The sequence below is a fragment of the Hydra vulgaris genome, chromosome 12 (assembly GCF_038396675.1).
Source record: "Hydra vulgaris chromosome 12, alternate assembly HydraT2T_AEP".
Classification (NCBI taxonomy): domain Eukaryota; kingdom Metazoa; phylum Cnidaria; class Hydrozoa; order Anthoathecata; family Hydridae; genus Hydra; species Hydra vulgaris.
In genome coordinates this window covers 70,255,636-70,281,500 of record NC_088931.1, presented here as the reverse complement: position 1 = coordinate 70,281,500, position 25,865 = coordinate 70,255,636, and the positions used below count along the sequence as shown (strand labels likewise).

Below are 25,865 nucleotides of genomic sequence, written 5' to 3'. Positions count from 1 at the left end.
TACCGCGCTCAACTTGTTTCTCCGCGCAGCGGCCTTGTTCATCAAGGTTTGTGTTTTGGAGTTATAGAGTTAAGAGAGGGTTATAGCCACTATTAAGTAGCCTCCTCATTTGTAGTGGCCTTTTTGGCCTTGAGGAGGTGAATAACAAAAAAAAAAAGGATGAGGTGACAAAATCTGAACCGTTCAAGAGAGGACGAATAACAGATTTGCTCTTATTATTGATACTTTTAAAGATTTTCCAGAAGTCCCAAGAGCCTAATTTTTGAGATGAAATATGAAATTTCATGACTTAAGAATTGCGGGCTTTAGCATTAGACAAAACCTTTTTACAATGGTTTCTAGCAATAATAAACAGACGTCTGTTTTCTGGAGAATTGTTTTGTTGATAGATATGGAAGTAATGGTTTTGATTGGAAACTGCAGCAGCACAATGTGAGATAAACCATTGAGCAGGGTGAGGCTTGACTTGGAACTGTTGAGAGGGAATAAAAGATTCCATGTCAGCCTGAATCCAAGAAGTTATGTAAGAAGCAGGTTTATCAGCAGGAAGACGAAAGATTTTGACCCAAGGGCCATCAGAAAAAAAATTGTGAAAAGCTTTAAGGTAGTTGTGAGAGGTATAATGATAGAGGGATTCTGATCATGAAGAAGAATAAGATAGTTTTAGAGAGATCAAACCATGATCAAAAGCACCTGAAGCAGGTGAATGTGGAGAAATGAACCACTGACTAGAATCAGAAACAAGACATAAGTAAAGTAGAGAAGGTAAATGATTAAGATTGTCTGGAAAGTGAGTTGTAAAGTTGACTATTTGTGTTAGAGATTGAGAAAGGCAAAAGTTATGGGCCTTAACACCTGCAGTGTCACTGACATTAGAGCCAAGCCAATTTGTGAGATGAGGATTAAAGTCACTAACAACAAGGATGTTGCCTGATGGATAAAGAGAGAAGGCTTGGGTGAGGTATGTGATGAGGTAGTTATTAATGTTGTATTTTATACTTTAGCCTAATTGTAAAAAAATTTTCAAAACAAAAATTTTTGATTTGAGATTTTGGCAATTGAAGTAATTTTAAATAATTCTACAAAAATGTAATTGACAGTTTTAAAGTATACTTTTAGTAAAACTATTTGTTACTAATAATAGTACTACCAGGGGAATGGCGGGGATTAAACCCAGAACTTCTTGCTTACAAAGTAAACATTCAACCTCTACACCTCTACCACATAATTAATATGCATATTTAATTATATGGTTACACATTTCATCTGTTTTTTTTTTTTTCAGTTTGCGGTGATGTATTTATTCCAGTATTTGCTGAAATGTCTTCAACAGTCAGTTTTACAATAATGGAGGCATATATTGACAGCCCATATACATGGTGTGCTTTATCTAATGATACTAAACCATATATAATAATTGAGCTGAATCAAGCTTTTGCAATATCAGGTATTAATGTACAAGGTGATTCTAACAGTGATTCATGGGTAACAAAATATCGAATTTCGTATGGGGTAGTTAAATATAAAATGAAAGAAGATGAGGTAATATTTTGTTTTCATATAGTGTAATTTATATGTTTTAATATGTTGAAGTTTTTTGTATCTTTTTATAAATGTTTTAAATAGTTAATGAATTTAAGTTTGTGAAAAAAAAAACTTGTAATTCTTTTCAAGCATTTTTTTTCTTTTTTCTTTTTTTTTTCATTCAGTTCATTTGTCAAGGTTTTAGTATGAAAATTTAATGATTCACAATTTTTAGATGTTCTGTTTTATTCTTTTATTTAAAATATTTTTGTCTAAAATTATAATTCAGGCAAAAATTATTTTAAATAAAAAAATATATATCTTAAGTTTCATTGTTTCTCCTTAGTTATTTGTTTTATATATAATATAATATATATATATATATATATATATATATATATATATATATATATATATATATATATATATATATATATATATAATATAATATAATATATAATTTATATATAAAAAAATTATTATATATATATATATATATATATATATATATATATATATATATATATATATATATATATATATATATATATATATATATATATATATATATATGTTAATGTATTTTACAAATAGAGTGCTCAATGTTTTTAAAGAAAAAAGCAATAATAAGTTAGTAAAAACACTTATATTTATTTTTATGATATTCTATTTTTTTTTCTTGAACAACTTGTTTCTCCATCAGTTGGTTCATCAGGAAGAATGTCTAAACATCAAAAAATTCAAATTATAGAAAAAATAGATGATGAATTATTATAATTAATTATATAATAACTGTAGTTATTTTGCAACCACAAAGTTGCATCAACTACATTAAAATTCAGAAATTAATTATAAAAAGAATTCTTTAGAATTAGGATAATTTTAGTTTGGTCATTTGCTTTTATAATTTTTTAAGTTAAGTTTTTTACTGTGAAGCTCATCCCTGAAGTATATTTTACCAACCTTGTTCCAAATAAGTTGTTGAGAGTTGATGCAAACCCTCTGACCTTGTTGTTGGAAAGACCAGTGTAGATTTTATCCTTTCTCCCACTTTAGATTAAGAACCATCTTTTTCAAATTTTTAAATTTGAATGTTTTGTGCACTGGTGAGGAAACCCCTTTTTGATAATTGTAAGGAAAAAAGAACACACCTTGGTGCGCATGTTGCAACAGGCAATGACTGATTGTGCTTTGATCTGCCATCTTGAAAAATAAAGCTTGAACAGTCAGTGGACTTTCTTGTAATCTTAATACTTTAAAAGTTGTGAAGTCTGGAAAGTTCATTGCTGATTTGACCACTGTATAGTTTTTACAAGCTTGTTCTGCAAGAGTTGCAAATTCCTGGTGGAACATCTTTGGTATCAGTGAAGTCAATCTCATTTTTGAGCAGAGCCTTGATTTTTTTCTTCATGAAATCGTGGTTTTTCATGAAATCGTGAAATAGTGGTAGTGGTGTAGTGGTAGAGCGCTCGCTTCATAAGCGAGAGGTTCCGAGTTCGATTCCCACCACGTCCCTGGTAGTACCACGCTCAATTTGTTTCTCTGCGCAGCGGCCTTGTTCGTCAAGGTTTGTGTTTCTGAGTTATAGAATTGAGAGAGGGTTATAACCACAAGTAGCCTCCTCATCTGTAGTGGCCTTCTCGGCCTTGGGGAGGTAAAATATAAAAAAATAAAAATAAAAAAATCTGCAACTTCTCTATCTTATTTTTTCAAGTACAGAAAGCAGACAGTTTTTGAAATGTTGGGCTTTTTCCCTGTAATGGAGCACAAAAACTATTTAATACATTGCGTTTTTTTAGGCTAATAAGAGTTTTTAACTTTCTACAAATACTTAAACATATTTTAGTTGCTTGATTTGATTAAATCTACTTATGAAAATTCATCAAAACTTACTTCTAGTTTAAAATAATGAAGTATTTAAAAGCATTAAGTTCAAAAAAATCAAATATTTTTATTAATTCACCCATTGGACAATTAGTAGTATAGTAAAATTTTAATTTATTTAACTTTTTGAATTTTTATAACTGATTGATTTTTGCAAAAGTTATGTCAAAAAAGTCATTTAAAGGAATTTTGAGTAATGTCAAGTTTTAAATGGTTTAGCCTTTTGCTGAACTTTGTCATCAGGAACACTAAGTAAGGAATGTCTGAAGTTCTGCTTTGTTTGTTTTGAAAATCCTTATTCCCCAAAGCAAAAAACTATTTAAATTTTGAAACTGCTTGACTTGTCGAGGAACTTTTAAATTTTTTTAAGTATATACTTTTTAAAATAGACAGTTTTGTTATATACTAAGTATATAACAAAACTGTCTATTTTAAAAAGTCTCAATAAATTTGTTGTAATCAATATTAAAAAACTTGGTTGCTCTTATAATTGTATCCTTATTACTTTATTAACAAAAAATACAATAACAGGCAAAAAATTATCTGAAAAAGGCTGAAAGAATTAAGAAAAATTTAATTGGAAGCAGTAAAAATGGTTCCTCTATTTGTCTCGCTTTGAAGCATTGTAAATCAGCTGAATAAAAAGATAATTGTTCCATTCCTTATTCTACTGAAAGCCCTTTAAATCTCCCTATGACTTTATACTGTTTTAAATGTTGTGATGCTCTTTTTAACATTTTGATAGAAATGGACAGTGTTAAAAATGGTGTATAAAGTTTTGCTTTCTTAGGTATTTTTGAGCCTCAAATAGGAATAAAACTTTTTAAACAAAAGACTCCAAAAGGGTTCTATTTTAACAAGAACATTTAAAATCTATGAAAATTTCATTTATAAGGAATATAGAAAGGTAATTATTCATCATTTTATTAAACTGACGTATTTTTTATGTTGAAAAAATTGCAGAGACCAAAATTAGTAAATTGTGTATAATTGCTCTTCATACAATCATCTTTTAACTGACAGGGGTTCCCTCCAAGATTTTGAAATGTAATGGTTTTTTAGACTGGTATTTAAAATTGGTATATAAAAGTTGTACTTTTACATAATCTTCTGGATTCAGGCAAGTATTTTCTTCTTGTTGGTTTTCAAGCCAAGCTTTACTCTAATATAGTTGTAATATTATTATATAAGTTAATATAGTTGTAATACTATTATATATAGTTTTGAAATATTTTAACCAGTGCACTTATATATTTAAATATTTTTAACAAAGGCAAGTGTAACTCTCCGTCTCTCACACATTGATCTAATTTTATTCAAGAAATCTCAAGAAATTAAACAGAACTATTTGCAAGAACTTTTTCTCTAATTTATGTCTTAAATCTAATAACCACATTTTGTATCATCCTAGAGAAGCAGAATAACCTTAGAAATCCAAATTACCCTGGCTTTTGTTGCTAAAGTTGTTTCCCATTTAAACTCTTCTAAAGTTTGTGGTTCAGACAACATTACTGCCTCAGTCAGAGACTAAATGTTGAATTTTACACAATTGATCTAATGATGCATAAAATTGACTGCAAAAAAAATGATTGTACACTTCAAAAATAATGTCAAATTGATCCAACTCCATGAAAATTAGTATCGAGTGGGGCCTCCTTTAGCCTTGATGACCTCATCTAGATGATTTGGCATTGAGTTGATCAAACTTTGGGTCTCTTCTGTTGTTATATTATCCCATGCCCTCATTATAGCTTCTTTCAAGTTGTCTTTGCATCTAAATGCTCGTTTGCCAATTTTTCTGTCCAAAATATATCACAAATTTTCTATTGAGTTCAAGTCCAGACTTTGAAATGGCCATTCCAAAACATTGACGTTATTTATGTCAAAGTATACCTTTGTTTCCTATAATTTAGTAGAAAATCACTTGACAAAAATTATTTTCATTTAACACTGTGAAAAAAATTTTTGTTAAGTGATTTTCTACTAATTTATTAAGTAATTAATTTATTACAAGTTTACTACATTAATAAATTTATTACAAGTGATGTAAAAAGTTTTTGTTAAGTCATTTTCTACTAATTTATAGTTGCTCTGTTCATTTAAGAACATTGAGCACTCTATTTTGTAGAATATATTTTAAATTTGTTTAAAAATATTTATATATATATATATATATATATATATATATATATATATATATATATATATATATATATATATATATATATATATATATATATATATATATATATATGTATATATATATAAAATGCAGTATGTCAAAAAAGTCTATCACCTCCTGATGGTTTTTCAATAAAAGCAAATTTTTATATGCTTAAATATAGATTTTTGACCCGAATTTTTTTTTTAAATATTGAATTTATATCAAAAAACATTTTTATAACAAGAAATTAATATTCTTATACTTAAAACAAAAATTATCCACTAAATTAGAAAAAGTCAAAAAAGTGTATCACCCCTTAATAATTATTTTGGGAAAAACCCAACTTCATATACAACTTTATTCTTGAGAAAAAGCCATGTTGATTTTTTAGAAGTCAATTTTGGCAGTCAATTTTGAATGTAATTCTTTTCTATGACAGCTTTTCAATGGCATTCAGTGGCTCATTAGCTTTAGTCCAAACAAAACTCTCATGAACTTAAGTCCAAACAAAAGTTGTTTGTACTGCTAATATTTATATCAGTGTTTTTATATTATAGAATTGCAATGCTCTTATTAAATCTTTTACTTTAAACATAGACCTCTCATAGAAATCATATTAACAATCAGTTAAAAAGTCAAATTTGCTTTATTATTAGCATCTCTTTATTGTCTTCATTATTTTTATTCTTCTGATTCCAAACTTAATTTTTGGAATCAGATTTATTATTTTTATTCTTCTCTTCAAACTTAATTTTTGTTTTTACGCAATCCACTGTTTAATTCTTCTAATATAGTCTTCTCTCTTTTAGACAAGATCAAAGTTATATTAAAATTTTTTTTTTAAAACAATATATTATTATAGAATTATATTGTAACATTATAAAACAATATAATAACATTAAAGAACAATATAATAACATTTTAGAGCAATATCATGAGATTAAAGAACAATTTAATAACATCATAGAATAAAATTATAATATTATAAAACAAAAAAATAACCTTATAGAGTAATATAATAACATTATAGAGCATTACAATAACATTGTTTCTAAATATGATAATTTGTTCTTGTTGTTTTTTTAAAGTGAATCAATCAACACTTGTTGCCTTTTTAGATTATTTTAAATTTGAAAGACTTTTCAATTTTATATAAAATGTTTTTGTGCCTTACAACCAATTGGTTTTTTTTTATGGGAAATTCAAATTTCAAGGCAATTTTATGTGAAAGTATTAAGAAGATAAAAATAAAGGATTTTTTTCCATATTTATTAAAATTAATAATTTTTCTGTAGTAAATGAAATAATAATTTTATTAAACATTTTATATTAAATAATTTGTCATATATAAGTTTGGTGATTAATTAGCTATTTACTTTTTAATTATTTAATCTTTTTAGAAAATTTATATTGGAAGTAAAGGTCGAATATTTCCTTATACTATTAACTGGTTTTCAAGTTTGTACCTAGCAAAGTATATAAAAGTAATGCCTGAATCTTGTAGCAACAATTGTTGTATGCGTGTTCATGTTAGAGGGTGCACAAAATGTAAGTTGTATTATTTTGAAGTATACATGTGTAAAAATAAAATTATTACAAAGCCATTCAAGTTTAAAAGTGACTTTAAAGTCAATTAAAGGTTAAAATAAATAAAAATCAAAATTAATAAATTAATATGATTCAATTAATTTATTGCCTATTAAGTCTGTATTTCATTGTAAATGCATACATCAAGTAAAACATTTAAAATAAAAAATAGCAAATTACACATAAAAATTTGTATTAAAAACTTAATATGGTTATATATGGTTAAACAAGTGATAATAAATGATGGTGCTTGAGCAACAACCATGATATTATTTGATAAAAGCAAAAAAAGTGTATCCTTAGACAATGGGAAAGAGGCTCAATTGTGGCAGATAAAGCAGGTTTAACTACATTTACAATGCATCTTTAGGCCTTGTTTAAAATAGAAAGGGCACCAATATTCTGTTCAAGAATAGTTAAGAAGTTTATAGAGGTAGATAGAATCAAGAGTAAGAGTATGTTGAGCATGATAAAAAAAGGCAGGCTTAGCAGATCCTAACTTATTATTAGTAAATAACTGAGTTTTGTATGGGTTAAAAGACTCTTTTCTCTGCTTGACGTTTTCTTACACCTATTCTGTTCTCAACCTCTATAAATTTCTTATCTGTTCCTGCATGGAATACTGTTGCCATTATTGTTCCAGTTCTTCTAAGTATGCCATTTCTCTTAAAGATTGCTTTATCTTACGCCATTTGTCATTCAGCTAAGTTGCATCTTTTTGCTGTAAGTGTTCTTTCAAGCTCAAAAATGGTTTAAACATCTAGTTTTATTTCTTAAACATCAGTGCCGCTGAGTTCTCCCCTGTCTTGATATTTTCCTGACTCATACAAGTTATTATTTTTTAAATCTTCTTTCAACAGTTTTTTTGCACTTTAATATGCCAAGACTATTGCCCTTTTGTTGTGCTACTTCTATTTAATGAACAATGAAACCCTTCTGCTGTAATGTACAATGAAACCATTCTGCTGTAATGAACTATGAAACCCTTCTGCTGTAATGTTCAATGAAACCATTCTGGTGTAATGAACAATAAAACCATTCTTCTGTAATGAACAATGAAAACCTTCTGCTGTAATGAATAACAAGTCACCAGTAGAATGAGAAGATTGAAATCTATATTTGTTTTGTTAGAGATTAATTTTTTGCACTTAAAGTAAAACATTTAAATTTTGTTAATCAAAAACTCAAAGGCCTTGCAAATAATAGTAAGAATAGACCTGGTTGGATTAGTGAGTAGTATTAAAGGTCATAAAAGTAGTATTCATAGTTTAGTATTCATAAAAGTGTTTATTTCATATATACTTTTATGATTTATTTCAAAAATATAAACTGTCCATTTATTTCAGAAAAAAACTTTCCATAAATACTTTCATGATTTTTCTGAAAAAAATTATCATAACTATAAAAAGAAAAAGAAAAATAGTTTTACATTAATTGACTTTATTCGCTAAAGTTTAATGACTCCCTATGGAGTGTTAAAATCTCAACAAAAGATAAGTATCTTATGTTGAAATTTTAACATTCCTTAGGGAATTTTGAAACTTTAGTAAATATAGTTAATTAATGTATTATCAGAACATTTATTTTGACAACAAAGTTGTAATTTAAAACTTTAAAAAGTGATTTATAAGAAAAGATTTTCAAAGAAACAACAAGTAACTGTTAGTAATCAATTGTAGTCAAATATACATTATATTGTGTATTTAACATCAGGCTTTTGCTCCTTATTAAATAATAATTTCCCCAATACTTTTGCTTTAGAATCTTTTTTAAAAATCATTTTAAATTACAACTTAGTTATACTGTTTAACATTTTAGACGTTAAACTTTTAGCAGTTAATCATAAAAACACTTTTTTGCTGGTTTACTAAAAACTATCAAAATTGTACAGTTAACACCATCAACAGGAAGTGAAGTTGCTGTCTGCTACAGATAAGTAAAAGTGAATTATCTGAATTAAAACCTAGTTAGCTGTAGACTTTTCTCACTTTCATTTTCAATAAACAAGTTTTCCTGCACTGAAATGGCACTAAAACTCATGAACAGAAATATCAAACTTAGAAAAATTTTTGTGGGACACACCCTAGGACACCTGTTACATGGGCAACCTCCACATGGCACAGAGACTCCAACTGGTTTAAATCCGACCCTGAGTTAATTCATCTGTTCATAGTAACCATCATTGTTGATGGTTACTATCCTTTGACTCACAACAGCTTTGATTCATGGATAAAACAATCAAATTCTAATTTTTCTTACAAAGATCATGTGGTTCTGATGCATTTTCAGGAACTAAGATATAGTATAATGGATAAAAAGTTACCTCAAAAACCACAAGTATATGTCATATAAATAAAAGTCAGCCTCAGAAACTTTATTACATCTTTAACTTTTATTTTATTTTATGAAATAACAGAAAAAGTTCTGTAGCCATTACTAAATGGACTCATGTGTAAACAATTTGTAGAGTCAATCTGGAATCAATGTGTAGAGTCAATATGAAACCACTAGATACATTTGTGACAGCTTATCGTACAGGGCTAGTCTGGTCTACAGGTATTTTCTATTTACTTGATATTAGCACAGTTTTAGGATGATTCAAAAATATTAATTTTTTGCATTTTTAGATAAAAAGTTCTCTTCAAATTCATAGATAAATCTACTGAATCATAAGAAAGAGTTCCATCTGTACTATCACTTCCATCTTTACCACCACTAGTTTTATTTTTATTTCAGATAGGTGCATAAGTTTTTACAGATATTTTAAATAAATATTTTTAATATTTATTTAAAGTATTGTTTATTTGGATTAATGTATAATAAAGTATAGTTTTCTATTGAGTTATCCTAGTTAAAGTAGAAAACCACAGGGTCATTCACAGGATCATTCTATATAATATTTATTTAATCATTAGTCTTTCTGGTTTGTAAAAAATATCATTTAAAATTTTACACTTCATAAAATACATAATGCATTAGGGTTGTATAAGAAAAAAAAAATTCAAAATGAGTATGTATTTAAAGAAGAGAACAAATTAGGGGCAAATATAAAAAAAATGTTTTTTTATTTAAATTTTAATATTTACTTTGTGTTTAAACTATCTAAATAATGTCCTTAATATCTCAACTGGACAAACCTGGTTGCTTGGACTTGAAAGTCTATATGTTTTTATATTAAATTTTCTAAATTGGTTTACTATTAAAGAAATTTATTTACTTAAATATATTAAAATATTACTTGTATATTGATATTTAGACTATATTTTTCCAGTTTGTCAACAAAGTTATTTATAGTTGTAAGTTTTAATCTTTTTTTTTTTTTTCAAATATAGCTTTAGCTGCTCCTGTTCAAATAAATATAAATGAAGAAAACAAAAAGTTGATTTTGAGCTGGAAGAAACCAGATTCTCCATTTTCAATTCTAAAGTATAATGTAATCACATTTTTATTTGTACTATAATTCAAATTTCTTTCTATTGTTAAAATTGTATTTTTTTTTTTTTTTTTTTGTAGTGCTTTTATTTATTTAATTTTAATTTTTTTCAATTTAGATAAGTATACATTCATTGAAACCATACAACAGCTCTTTTTTATTTTTTAAATCAGTCGAGACAGTTAATACAAAAGTTATCATTGAAGTTGACTTTCATGCAGCCATCTTTAACATATCTGTAGATGCTGTGTATGATGAAGATTATTTTGTTAGAGAAAGTATACTGCATTATTCCAAACCAATTTGTATGTTTTTTTTTTAATGTTTATCTTTATGCATTGTTAAATGTTTTATAAAATTGTATTGTTACATTATAGTTTCAATGGTAGCAATGTTTCTAATTAAATTATTTCATTTTAGCGCCTCCAACACTAATTTATAAAATGTTAAAATACTTTGATAACTTCACTGAAATATTTGAATGTCAGTTTTATAGTGTATCTGATATCAATGGACCTGTCAGGTTTTCATTTTATGTTATTATTTTTCTGAGTTTGATATATACATATATATATATATATATATATATATATATATATATATATATATATATATATATATATATATATATATATATATATATATACACATACATACATATTAATATATACAGAGTGAAATTTTTTTTAAAGTGATGGCCCCTATGATTAATGGTGGATTAGTGACCTAGATCTCACAAAAACACAAAAATAAAATATAAAAATGCAACCCTCTGCGCAAATCCATTTTAAAGTTTTGTCAAAAGTTTGAAAATTGGCTTAAATAATTCATATTGTTTGACTATTATATATTGTGTATATTTAGATTTAAGCTATATTTTAGATGTATTATATCAGATGATGTCAGAAAATAATTTAGTTGGAGAAATAATTGCCCTTCAAATACTTCAACTCCAAGAAATCCGTTGTATGGAAATATAATTAACAAGCCACTGATGGATTTTTACAAATTATGTCAGACAAAGCAGAGATGAGGAAGATATCATTTTCTTTGGAAGACAAACTCATTTATGAACTTCAGAAATCTTCCAGCAACCAAAGGTCAATGCAGTATTGTGACCCATTGCAAGTCTGTTGCAACCCATCCAGGAGGCCTTTCACCTAAAAGAAAAGAACTTAAAATAAGTTATGGTCAATTATTTAATGGTACTGATAATACTAATAAAGAAAGTTCAGAAAACAATAGTACAAGTGATGATTAAACCATCCCATCAAAATGTGCAAAGATTACTGGTAAGATGATAGCTAAAATTGCAGAAAATAGAGGGTATCCATTAAGTTGTACTGCAAAGATTTCCAAATCTGTACTCAATGCAGTTGGTGAGGCATTAATAAGCAGATCCACAGTCCAAATAGCATCTACAACACTTGCACATAAAATAAGCTTGATTTGGTCTTTTATCTGTTCTTCTTAAAAAATATGAAGCCAACATTTTCATGTTAAGAACATAGACTAACAACATTATTGTAGCACTAGCATTTTGTGAAAGTCTAAATATTTGTGCAGTTTTATCGTAGGCTATTATATATAAACAGGGCTTTTAATTTTTTATAAAGTCCCAGACAAAATGCTCGATTAATACTTGTTTGGGTCAGATAGTGTCCGATCATATTTTTTAAATATAATTTTAGGGTTTTTATGGAACCGAGTTATGCAATCAAAATCTGTTATTCAGTTTATTTATTACGCTTGAAAATATTATTTCTTATATTTCTAAAAATCTTTCAAAAGATTATTTTTTTAAGTTATTTTAAATTATGTATAAGATAAATTAAATCTTCCTATGATTTAATTGTTTTATTATTATTTTTTTTTTTTTTCTATTTTCACAAAAAATTCTTTAAAAGTTTTTTTTTTAAATGACATGACTTACTAATCAAAGCAGGAATTGATTAAAATTATAATTTTAAAAAGACTACACTATTTTTTTAAATATTTTTTTTTTGTGCAACTTTTTGCAAAAAAATGTTTATACAACTTAAAAATATTACATATTTTTTCTTTTCAATAACTTAAACTTCACTTTTCAATTAATTAAATAAAATTTGTTCATTTATTAAACAACCAATAGAAGTATTTAGTAAACGCATTCTGTGTTACTTTAATAAAACATTTCAATATATTAGTTTTAAAGTGATATTTTAAAATGCAATTATAAACGTAATGCAAAGTAATTTTCACTTTGAGTTTTTTGAGTTTTATTTTAAAGCTAATTTATTTTCTTTTTTGTAAGGAATTGTTTTGACAATCTTGAAGGTATTTGAATCATTTTATAATAAATTTATATATAGAGAGAGAGATAGAGAGAAATTATATATATATATATATATATATATATATATAGAGAGAGAGAGAGAGAGAGAGAGAGAGAGAGAGAGAGAGAGAGAGAGAGAGAGAGAGAGAGAGAGAGAGAGAGAGAAAGAGAGAGAGATTAGATTTGCTGTTTATTCAACCTCCATCAGTTGATTCTCACCTTTATTCTTTCACAAGTAGCTGGTGCATTTAATAATCCACCGATGTGCATTTTAAATCTAAAATCGTGATCTTGAGGAGGTGAATTGAAATAAAATAATAATAATAATATAATAATGAATTAATATTAAATATACAACTGGATTAGATCCAATAATATATCTATTCAAGATCCAATACTTTATGATCAATTACTTACCAAGTTAGACTTGGATGAAAGATTAAATGATTTTAATACCAAATTAGATTTTGATAAAATTATAAGAAACAAATTGATGGGTTCTTAAAGTACTTTCCTGTTAGAATGATGTTAGCTGCAAAGTAACAGAAAAATTGTTAATGGATACTATATCTTTATTTATATATGTCTGCTTATGAAGCTTTGACACTTTATTTGAAATCTACAACTCGTCAGCCGAGAGCCAAGAGGCTGTATGTCCATTTTTTGTATTTCTGAGAAAAAAGTTTTAAAGTTTAATTTGTTAAGACTTACTGCTAGAATGTCCAACTAGTTTTTTAAATATTTTCAAAACTATCATTGTTTTTAAATAGTGTTTAAATTCAAATCAAAAATCCTGTCGCTTGCATATTAATTTTTTTAAATCTTTACCAATTTTCTAAAATACAAGTTAACATACATTTTTAAAGCATCATTCTTAAAACTAGATTTATTGGACACATTCCATTGATTGTTGAATATTTATTAATAATAATCAGAAAAAACACAAAATGTGGACATATAGCCTCTTGGTTCTCGTCTGATGCACTATTAAAATCATGTTGTTGTTACGCAAAATTTGGTATCCATTTTAACAAAATAAAAATAACACCTTTTTAAGAATCATAGACCTTATATTGGCATTTATGCTAAAATCTACTGTATATAGCACTAATTTTAAATTTGTTATTAATATTTTCTCAAAGTTGACTATATTGCCTATTGCGCACTGATTAAAAGGGCAAATTAATTTTTGAAAAAAAATACCTACCCCTAATATATATCTCACTAAACTAAATTTGATATATTGATAAATTTGATATGAATTTGATAAATTTTACATAGTTTGATATATTACTAAAATAATATAACCTAAAAGTTGTAAAAGATGTTGCTATAAAAATGTTTAAAAGGTTTATAGAATTTAATATAATAGTAATGAAGTGTAAGTTTCATTTTAGTTTTATGCAATATATAAGCTATATCCAAGTATTGTCATAGTAGTGCTAACAATCAAAGGGAATAGATCATAATCGTGATTAAATGTATGCTTAAAGCAATCAAAGTGTTTTTATTTGATTATTATTTTTGTATCATCCTTTAATATTTTAATAACGAATTCAATGCCCTTACCCATTCATGAATGTTTGACATGGAAATCACAGCAGCCATTACACCCAAAAGAGTCTTCACTTTTTGTATCAGAAAATGTGAAAAAAGTTGTATGCAATTATCTAACTTTTGTAAACTTTAAATTATGTAATGTTAAAACTTATTTCAAGTTTTACAGTTTTACTTTTACTTTAAAATAAAATTGCGACAACATTTTCTTATTTTTGATTAATAACATTTATTTGCTGTGTTAAAAAGTCTTTTGTTTATTAAATAGTTTTGAAACTTTCATCAAACAATACGCTTTAGTGGTCAAGTGGTTAGGTCATTGTGAAGTGAAATGCTGTGGTTCTAATCCTTGCTCTTTGACTTTTTTTCTTTTTTTCTTTTTTTTTCGATTTTTTTAAGTAAAAACTAAAACACTTTTAAAGTTCTATTGATATTTTTATTTTAAAATTGCATTGCAGCAAAATCTCCTTAATTTTGATTTAAATTATAAGTATATTTTTAAAGTACTATTGTTGATATATAAAGATCTAATATACTATAACAAACAAAAAGGAGAGAGTTTTTAAAAAGTGTAAAATTGCAATAAACATCGGTAAAACATCGGTCAAAACAGCAGTAGAAATTTTTGTGCATACTTCAGATACAGGTACTTAAGTTATTAATGTGCTTAGGTAATTCGTTAAGTCTACGCATTCAACACACATTAAAGAGACAACTTTTTTTATATAGGAAAAAGTATTTAACATTCAAACTTTTATTACTTAAAAATTGAATAAAAGGGAGAGGTTCTTAATGAGTTCCAGATGGTCTGGAATAAAATTTAATAAAAACTTAATAGAAACTTAATAAAGAAAAAAATTATAAGTCTGTACCCGTTTTTTATAGAAGTTTATAATTTTACAGCAAGAAGTTATAAAGTATTAAATAACAACTTTTATTTCAAAACAAAGATTTGACTGATTTATTTTCTACCACTAAATAGCGGTTTGCGCAATGACTCCCAAAAAATTTTAAAGTTATGTTATAAATTATTTTTTTATTCATAACTTTAAAAGGTATTGTTTTTCTACCGCTTATCTAAAAATATTGAAGTAAGATATAATATTGAATTCAGTATAGAATTGATCGGTGTATAATAGACTTACCAAAACCTGTAATTTATGGGTCTGGAATGCTAGTCATCAAATAATTGAATTATTAGCTTTTTTGTTTTGCTTTTAGCAATTTTATTATATGTTAAAGATGGTATTGTAATGGTGTTTTTTTGACCAAGGAATTTGGAAGGCTATGTTTTAAAAAATGTCAAAATTAAAAGTACAACAATGACCACACAATGATGATGATGATGATAATGATGATGATGATCATGATGATCATGATGATGATCATGATGATCATGATGATGATCATGATGATCATGATGATGATCATGATGATCATGATCATGATGATCATGATGATAATGATCATGATGATGATCATGAGGATGTATAACTAAAAAATATAGACTTTACATTATTTTTATAGTTTTTATGAGGTTATTATTGCATATGAGAACATATCTTCACTGAATATGGAAATGTTAACTTTAAAAGATCAATCTATGGCTAAATCATTAAATCTTTCCTATTTTTTGGCTGCAACATTGCCAAATAGCTTTACTTCTAGCTCTTTAAAGTTTTACGAAGGTTCAGAAAGTGTGGATCGTTTGAATGCTACACTGTCTACTATTAATAATTTGTTTCTTTATATCCGTGCTGTCATCAACATGAAGGTTTTTTCATGTCTTTATGTTAAATTTTAAACTCATTATTTTATGTGATTTAATTGATGTAGACTTTTGAATTAGTAAATTTTGACATTTATTTAAAAATAAGTTGTTATTTTAATTTAATTTTTTTAGTATATTTATTTTTAGGATAATTTCTTTAGCAACTTAACGTATTATGGTAATCCCATTATGTTTACTATAAGTAAGTTCACATTTTCTATAAAATTCTTTAAATTAAAGGTTGTGTTGAAGCATGATAATTTTTCATAAAAATGTTTACTTTTGTTTACCAACATAATTAAGATCGGAAAGCGTTACCTTTAAATATTTTAAATTGGGGTAGAAATAATGAGCATATCATCGAGTTACAGAAAGGACCTTCAAATACAAAGTAAGCTTTGTTTGCAACTTTTATTACTTATTATTTTTTTGTTACTTTATTTTTTTATCTAATTGTCATATACATTAGTTTTGAATTATTTTCAATTTGAAGGATTTATGAAGTTGTTGCAATGAAAGTTAACATAAATACTTTTGTTAGAAATGTAACATCTAGTTACAAACATTTTAAAGTTTATGCAACTGCAGATTATAATGAACCTTACATTGCTGCTTCATTCAATACTTCAATGTATGAAAAGTACAAATATTTTGTTTTAGGTAAATCCTTTATACTTATTTTTTTATAAAAATATCTTTTTATACAAAAAGTTTGTCTTTCTAATGATTGTTTTCAAATGGATAATTATGTATTTTTTTAAATCTTTTTTCCGTTCTTTTACTTTGTTGCACAAATGTTAACACTTAATTTTTAATATTTAAAAATTTGGGTCTCAAATAAAGTGAAATTATGTGAAAGTTTTAAAAATAACCATTTTATAAATAAATTATTATTTTGAATTTTACTGCTTAAAAATGTTATCTTTTTATAAAAATTTTCAGTGTCTAGTTTCAGTGACTCTGCAGGCGTTAAAGCATACAACTTTTGCCTTTCTTAATTTTTAACACAAATAGTCAAATTTCCAACTCGCTTTCCAGACAATTTTTCAGACAAATTTCTGAATCATTTACCATCTCTACTAAACTTACATCTTGTTTTTGATTCTAATCAGTGCTCAGTTTCTCCACATTCACCCTAGGTACTTCTGATCATGGTTCAATCTCTTCTAAAACTATTATCTCATTCTACTTCATCATTAGAATCCCTCTATCATGGTACCACTTACAACTACCTTAAAGCTTACTGGGACTCTTTTCATGATTTTCTTCCTAATGGCCCTTGGATAGAAATCTTGCGTCTTCCTGCTAACAAATGTGCTTCTTATGTAACTTCTTGAATTCAGGGTGACATAGGTTCTTTTATTCCATCTCAAAGAATCCAAGTAAAACCTCACTCTTCTCTGTGGTTTTCATCACATTGTGCTGTTGCGATTTCCATACTCTAATAACTTACTTTCTGGTCATCAATATGGAATTTTAATTTTCTTATTTTACTACAAGTTTGTTAATAGTAATAACCAATAGCTTTTATCATGCATTAAATGTTGAGAGGTTAGGACTATCGCTCTCTATATTTCTAAAACCTTTGATAAAGTTTGGCATGCTGGTCTTCTCTATAAGCTTTTATCTTATGGTGTATCAGGTAACATCTTCTAAATTATTGAATCGTTCCTTACCAATCATAGTATAAAAGTTGTCTTTAACAGACAGCACTCTTCTTCAATTCCTGTGACTACAGGGTTTCCACAAGGTTCTATCCTCGGCCCTATACTTTTTTTAATTTAAACTAATGATCTCCTGAAATTCTCATATGTAAGGTGGCATTGTACACTGAGGATACTACCATTTAATCTTGTTTTAATAAGAAGCTAACACTCTAATTGCTTGAAGAGGGCATTTGAGCTTGAAAAGGATCTCACAGCTGCTAGATCTTCCTATTTTTTTATTTTTTTATTTTGATTCACTCCCAACAAAGCTGCAAGCAACCACTATTAAGTTGAGAGTTACTAGAAAAAGAATAGAGTTAGAAAGCAAGGAAATGGTATCAGGAGACTTGAAAAATTATAGGTTGTATGAGTCAGTAAAACATGAAGATGGGAAAGAGTTCCAAAGGGTCGAAGTGCTGGGAAAAAAACTAGATGAATGAAAGTTTTTAAAGCATGCAGGGACAGATACAGTATAGGAATTAGACTTTGCAGAATGAAAAGTCAAGCGAGAATAATAGAAAAGCAAAGACTTTTTGTCAAGACTATAAAGTTGAGTCATCAGCAAAAAGAGCTTCTTTAAATGTAAGGTTGTCAGGAAGACCATTAATGTAGATATGAAACAAAACAGGATCAAGGATAGAACCTTGACATACCTCAGAAGTTACTGGAAATGAAAAAAGTGTTAACTTTCAAGGATGACTTAATAAAGCAGTTAAAAAGAAAGGATTTGATAATCGCAATAACTCTCCCAGATACACCATATGAAACAAGCTTATCCAGAAGACCAACATGCCAAACTTTATCCAAAGCCTTAGATAAGTCAAGAGCAATAGCCTTAGTTTCTCTACCTCCACCTAATGCACAATAAAATCTTTCATTCACAGCAGTTAGCAAGTCAATGATAGACCGATAGGATTGAAAACTGTATTGATTTTCTGATAGTAAGTTATTTGGCTCAAGATGGGATGTGAGATATTTGGTAATCAAAGACTCACAGACCTTGCTAATAAAAAAAGAAGACTGATCAGACGATAATTGGAGGTGTCAGAATGTTCACTAGAGTTTTTGAAAATTGGAACAACAGGTGCCATTTTCCAGCAGGCAGGAAAACAAGACTCAGCCAAACACTTATTAAACAGTTTAGGGGAAATTGAAGAGAGTTCTAGAGAACAATTTTGTAAGACTATGACAGGAATGTTTTCTGGACCACAAGCCTTAGAAGAGTTTAATCAAGATATGATTTTAGCAATGAAAGCTTAAGTGATTTGAATGTCTAAAAATGGGTTAACCTGTTTAATCGGAATGGAAGTAAGAGAATGGCCATAAGATTCGAGAGTCGAATTAGAAGAAGAGTTTTTTGCAAATAGTTCTGCCTTATCTTTGGGAGAGGTAATAAGTTCATTCCCATGAATGAGAGATTATTAGACCTACCCTTGTTAATGACATTGCTGAAGATTTTCCAAAAGTCTCCAGAGCCTATCTTCTGAGATAAGATACAAGATGTAGTGAACTGGGAATAATGGAGCTTAGCATCAGACAGCAACTTCTTACATGGATTTCTTGCAATAATAAATAGTCATTTGTTCTCAAGAAAGTTTTTTTTTGAAAAAGATAAAAAATAATGATTACAATAAGCTGCTGCACAAGAAGGTGAAAATCATGGAGTAAAATGAGTCTTGACTTGGAACTGACAAGAAGGAATAAAAGCTTCTATTACTGCCTGAATCCAGGAGGTTACATAGGAGGCGCATTTTTCAGCTGAGAGGGAAAAGACATCAGCCCAAGGACTATCACAAAGAAAATCACGAAAAGAATCTCAGTCAGCTTTAAGGTAGTAGTAAGTAGTGCAATGATAGAGGGAGTCCAAAAAAAAAGTATGAGATGAAAGATTTAAAGATAACTTTTCATGGTCAGGGCATGGTCAATTTGATCAGAAATTACATCTAAAAGAGTGCAGTCTTGGGAAGGAGAATGATATAAAAAACAGGTGATAGAGTGAAGAGATGCTAAGTGGAAGCACATAAAAGACTGGTCTAAGGATTCAATCCTGATTTCATAACAAATAGGTTAATTGAAGCGTATGTATACCCCCAAGCCTAGCGTACGGCTATAGGAGTCTTTGCTAATTAAAGGATAGTACCCATCAACACTAAGATCTGAAGAAGGAATAGTGGAATTTTTTTTTTTTTTTTAAATTTAGGTGCCTTAAGAAGACCTAACGGTCTTGTCATAGAGCACCACGGAAGTGCATTTAACCAGGAAGTTCAGGCCTCCTTCCTTACCGTGACACGAAAATATCTCCAGAGCTTGTTTTGAACCTGGATTTCCTGCTTCTAAAGCAAACGGTCTAACCACTGCGCCACAGCCGCAATTTAAATTATTCTCACTAAGAGCAAGCAAGTTTGGTGAATTTTGCAAGAGGTAAGATTCAACTGCTGGAAGATTTCTTCATAGACCACTAGTATTGTTAAACGATATATTAAAACAGTAACGTGGTGGGGATGGTTTTTTATGTTTATTTTTTTGGGTTACTTTTGGTATGATTTAAGTTTAAAGAGAACTTTACTTATAGATAGAGCACGGCATCCTAAGCAAAGGCTATGCAATTTTCTCATTTCTGGTCATTAACCCTAAGTCGTAACTTAGGGCTCCTTTTGTGGCTTTGACAATGCGCACCAAAAGCATTAACAAGGACATCATTCATGGCACTGTTAATGCTCTGACATTTTGCAGCTGTTGATGGAATCAGCCTTTCTGGGAAGCTACCACAGAATTCGGGAAACCTTACTAGCATCTGACCTCAGAACTATTAAACTGAGTTTTAGAGCTGTACTCTCATTTGGAGATAACAGGAAAAGTTGCATAGCCACTATTAAAGAGGCATAAGCAAAAACCTATGAGTAAAGTCAAGAAGATCCACCAGTCATTATCCTAGGCAGGAAACAATGTAACACAGGTTTTCATCTGCGCTAGCCTAATAGATGAAGAAGAGGTTTAAGTCTGGTTAGTAGAATTATTCTGCTTACTCCCTAAGTCTTTGCCTAGGAGGCCTCTTGCAAGATAGTAGCTGGATGCAAATAACATATGCAGCATCTGCAATAACACAGAACATTTTTTCATGAATAACATAATTTTTTTTTTTGTTGATAAATGAAAATCAAAAAGATTGCAATATTAATCTAACTTTTTTTTGTGTGTTTTAGGCAACAATGAAACTTTCTCAGTTGAGAAGTTTGATGGGTATCAAGTTAGTAATTATCAAAACAATACTAATTGTTTTTTAAATGGTAAACTGATTGCTGGTCAAACATATACTTTGTTTCAAAGAAATATTCTAGATGATGTAATTTTTAAATTTTTAATATTTATAATTTAAGTGGAAAGCATTGTTTGTTATTTTATTTGTAAACTAATTGCTGAGTGTATACAATGTTTATAAGGAATGGTTGTCAAGTCTCCTAAAAGGTGCAGTTTTAAGTAATTATAATAAATTGACTTTTATACTCCTCTTTTAACTTTTGTAAGTTGACAATTGTACTCTTTTTTAAATGTAATAAACAAAATATTGTACTTTCTTTTTATTATTATTGCAAACAAATACTGCAAGAAAAAGTATGCAACGTATAGCCAAAAGCATTGAACTAATATGAAATTAGTTTTTTTTTAATTTTTTTATTAACATTGTTTTAGGGTCGTGTATACACAAGTCCTTGGCTACCTGAGTTTATTGGTAATTTTTTTTTTTTTTGTTGACAACCTATTAATTTGCTAATTATTACTTCAACAAAGGAAAAGTATTGTTGACTAAATATTGAATTCTTGAACAATAACATAGTTAGGAAAATTCAGGAATTTTATTTTTGTAATAGTGTGAAATACAAAGTTATATTTTCAAAATAAGATGTATCTATTTTTGCAAATAGATTTTATTAGTTTACTTTCACTAGATTTTTTTAACCGAAATTATAGGCAAATCTAAAATGTATATTCTAATTGAAACAGAATTTGAAATTTTTATTCTAACCACAGCTAAAACCAAACAGAGTTTTGGTCAATCACTATTTATGAAATTTAATTTGTTTTCAAATTAATTGAGACATCAGTATGTGTTGAATAAATATTTTCTTTTGTTTATTTATGTAATTAATTTGAATTTTTTTTTTAGGATTTGAATAAAATCTGGTTATCTTTTTTTTATTCTTTTTTTAATTTTTTTTATTATTTTTTTTTTAGCTTATTCTAATTTTACTCCATCAATTAGAAAATCATCAACACGCTTAAATCTTTTTGGATTAATTGTAATACCTGGTTTATTTATCGGTTTGATAGTATTTTTAAAAATGTAAGTTTTATAATATAAATTACAGTACAAATAAGAAAAAAATGAATAATTTTTTATAAATTAAACAGTAATAAGAATTTTGAATTTTTTTACAAAAAAAAGCTAGTTATAACAATACAAAACATGTATTATTTATATATTATTATATTTATATACTAATACTATAAAACATCATTTTAATATTTACAACATCCCAGAGATTCTCAATTGGAATAAGATCTGGAGAGATGCCAGGCCATTTAAGTGTTTTAATATTTTTTGCCATGAATTTCTTGACTTTTTTGGATGTATGGCATGTGGCTAAATCGTGCTGTAATATTCCGTTTCCATTTGGAAACACTTTTAACATCTCTGGAATTAAATGTGCTTGCGGAACCTCAATGCAAGTGTCAGAGTTCATCATGCCAGTAACTGGGTAGAGTCTTCCTGGCCCAAAAGCAGAGAAACAACCCTAAATCATCTTTTCTGGATGCTTGGCATATTGTTCAATGTGTGACAAACTGTGACTGCTGGCCTTGCACTTCAAAATGTGATTCATCCGAAAATAAAACCTGCAATCAATAAATAAAAAAATTAACTGTTATCAAGTCTCTTCCATTTAATGGCTTCAATTTTTAAAAATAGTATAATTATATAAATATAATAAACAAAATAGCTCTTGCAAACCTTCTAACAGCTATCAACCTCCTCAGTACAGTACTCAAGCATACATGGATGTCATGTGTAGCTAAATCATTCATTAGTTGATCACTTGTCTTTTATGGATTTTTGATACTCTCCAGCATCAGATATCAGTCATCTCTTTCTGTGGTCTTTCGTTTTCGACCACATTTTCCTTGTCTTAATGGTGATAAGCTGCCTGTTGCAATGTAATGCTTCTTAACCCGGCTAACTGTAGATTGGTTTACTGAATATAATGTGACTATCTCCTGTTGAGATTTATCAGAATATTGAAGTAAAGTTAATATTATAGATCTTTTTCTTGGTGTAGTGTCAATCTTTGTTTATTTACTTTTTTTAAATTTATTTATCGTTCTAATCACAGTTAAATTGTAGAAAAAACAGAATAAAACAAAAAAGAAAAAGAAAAAAATGTTTGATGCAATTAATTTGTACAATACTGTATATTGTTTTTATTTATATATATACAAACGTTTTGAACCTTATTACTATTTTGTTGTAAGTTGACTGTTCATTTTCTAGTCTTATTTAATGTAATGCATTAATTTTTTTTTAATGTAATGCATTAAATTTTGAAATGTGCAATTAAATGTTGTATTAATATTTATAATTATTTTTAAGTTTGAAACATTTAAATTTATAATTAAAAATTATTTTTTTTAAAGATACTTAACTAATGCTATTTAATGAAGATATTTAATAAAGATCATTCAATGAAGATATCCAATAAATGCTATTTAATAAAGATATTTAAAAAGCGCTTTTTAATAAAGATATTCAATAAACACTATTTGCTGAAAATATATCATCAAAAATATTCAAACTGTATATATAATTTTATGGAAAGTGACATACACTTTAATCCTTTGGATGTATACATTTATTAGGCTTTGATTAAAAGTTTACAATATTACCAATTATAAATCAATATTAAATTTAATCTACACTAATAAATGAGTAACAAAAGATATGTGTGCTTCATTTCTTTTAATGTATATGTAAATTAAAAATCCTATAAACATTTGCAATATTGATTTATTTTAGTCAATATTGTAAACGGTTAATAAACATACTTTAAAAAACCTTAAAATCCAAATCAACAGTCAATTTTTAGTCAATAATTTGTTGCTAAATGTTTTATTTACTAAATAATTGACTTTTGTATTTAATGGAATGACTTTGCGTTTAATGGGGGTGTTGGGAATGTTTTATTGAGGCCATTGTTCTTCATGGATAATGATGTGAAGTTTTCAACTAATGTGGAAACTCATCTATACTGTAATCTAACTGCAGCTTTATATTAATTTTTGTCCTATGTTGTAATACTAAAATATTTAAATTTTTAGAACTTGTTTATGAAATGCATTGTTTTTTTGATTTTTTTTTTTTTTTACAGGAGAAATAAACTTAATAAAGATAAATTAGAGCAGTCTAAAGTAATCCATAATCGAAATAATGAAGATAAGATGCAATATCAGGGTAATGTTTATTGTTGTACCTTGGTTGCATTGCACTTTTTTCCTTGTATGCTAAATAAAACATGTAAGGGTTTAATTTTGGTGATTTTTTTTATAGAGTTGTCTATGAAAAACGATAATCCTTACACTGCCATACAAACTGTCCAGAAATGGCCACCACTGTCTGTTAATGAATTTGCTGCTTATTACTTGAATGTAAAAAAAAATGATTACAAAGATCTTATGACACAACATGAAAGTGTTTCTAAAGACAAAATATATCCACACAATGAAGCTACAAAATATCCACATAAAAATAGATATGCAAATGTTGTCCCATATGATCACTCACTAGTCAAATTAGTTTCTGGTTTCACTAATTATGAAAACACTTATATTAATGCAAATTATATACCCTCCTACTCCAAAAAAGTAACTTACATTGCAACCCAAGCTCCTAAAAATGAAACTGTTGTTGACTTTTGGCAAATGATTTTTCAGGAAAAGCCAAAAGCTGTGATTATGCTTACTAATCTCGTTGAAAATAATAAAATAAAATCTGCTCAATATTGGCCAGAAAGTAATGAAGAATATGGTGGCCTTAATGTTTGTGTTACAAAAACGGAAAACTTTGCTGATTATGTTATTCGTTATATTTCTTTAAATTTTAAAAAAGTAAATCATCATTTTATACATATGCAGTTTACATCTTGGTTTGATAATGGTTTTCCTGAATACCCGGCAATGCTGCTAAACTTTTGCCATCGATTCCGATGTTTAGTTCCATATTCAGATAAATCTCTAACAGTTGTGCACTGCAGTGGTGGAGTTGGTCGCACAGGTGTTTTCATTTTACTTGATGAAATGTTGCAGTTAATTAAATCAGAACAAAAAGTTGATATTTTTAATTACTTTGAAGCTGTTCGTCAAAACAGAATGCTAATGGTTCAATCAAAAGAGCAATATATATTTGTTTATGATTCAATTTATGAAGCAGTCACATGCGGTCAAACTGGTATTTCAATTTCAAATTTTCCAACAATTGTTAATAATCTGCTTATAAAAAACATTTCCTCAGGAAAAAAACAAATAGAACATGAATTTAAAATACTTCAAAGTTTTTCTCTAGTTCAACGTAAGTTATATTATTCTTGGTTTTTTTTTATTTGTTTATTTCTTAGACTTTTACTTAGTTACTAATAAACAATAACATAATGGTTAGTAAATGTCACCTCTATTTTTGATATACTAAACTTAATGGATTACATGATTTTACTCTTAATACCATTAGTATTTAATAGTATTTTAAATGACTCTTTTTTTTTTCATATTTGGTTTCATTAAATTGTCTCTGCAAATTGATTGGAAGTTTACAAAAATTTTTAAACATTACACTGCGTCCTCAAATGATTTGAATTCATATATTGTAGTATGCAGTGTAGCAT

At 27.5% G+C, this 25,865-nt stretch overlaps 1 protein-coding gene across 1 annotated transcript in view; it reads left to right on the top strand.

Moving 5' to 3' along the window:
• LOC105846673 (receptor-type tyrosine-protein phosphatase S) overlaps positions 1-25,865 on the top strand; it is a 124,595-nt gene that overhangs the window by 72,241 nt on the left and 26,489 nt on the right. The window contains exons 7-20 of the mRNA XM_065814265.1: positions 1,286-1,542; positions 6,973-7,120; positions 10,492-10,592; positions 10,711-10,897; positions 11,013-11,115; positions 15,991-16,237; positions 16,382-16,436; positions 16,538-16,625; positions 16,728-16,894; positions 21,144-21,283; positions 21,631-21,670; positions 22,174-22,282; positions 24,360-24,442; positions 24,539-25,555. Of these exons, the coding sequence (XP_065670337.1) occupies positions 1,286-1,542; positions 6,973-7,120; positions 10,492-10,592; positions 10,711-10,897; positions 11,013-11,115; positions 15,991-16,237; positions 16,382-16,436; positions 16,538-16,625; positions 16,728-16,894; positions 21,144-21,283; positions 21,631-21,670; positions 22,174-22,282; positions 24,360-24,442; positions 24,539-25,555 (2,742 nt within the window). The remainder of the gene's footprint in view (positions 1-1,285; positions 1,543-6,972; positions 7,121-10,491; positions 10,593-10,710; positions 10,898-11,012; positions 11,116-15,990; positions 16,238-16,381; positions 16,437-16,537; positions 16,626-16,727; positions 16,895-21,143; positions 21,284-21,630; positions 21,671-22,173; positions 22,283-24,359; positions 24,443-24,538; positions 25,556-25,865) is intronic.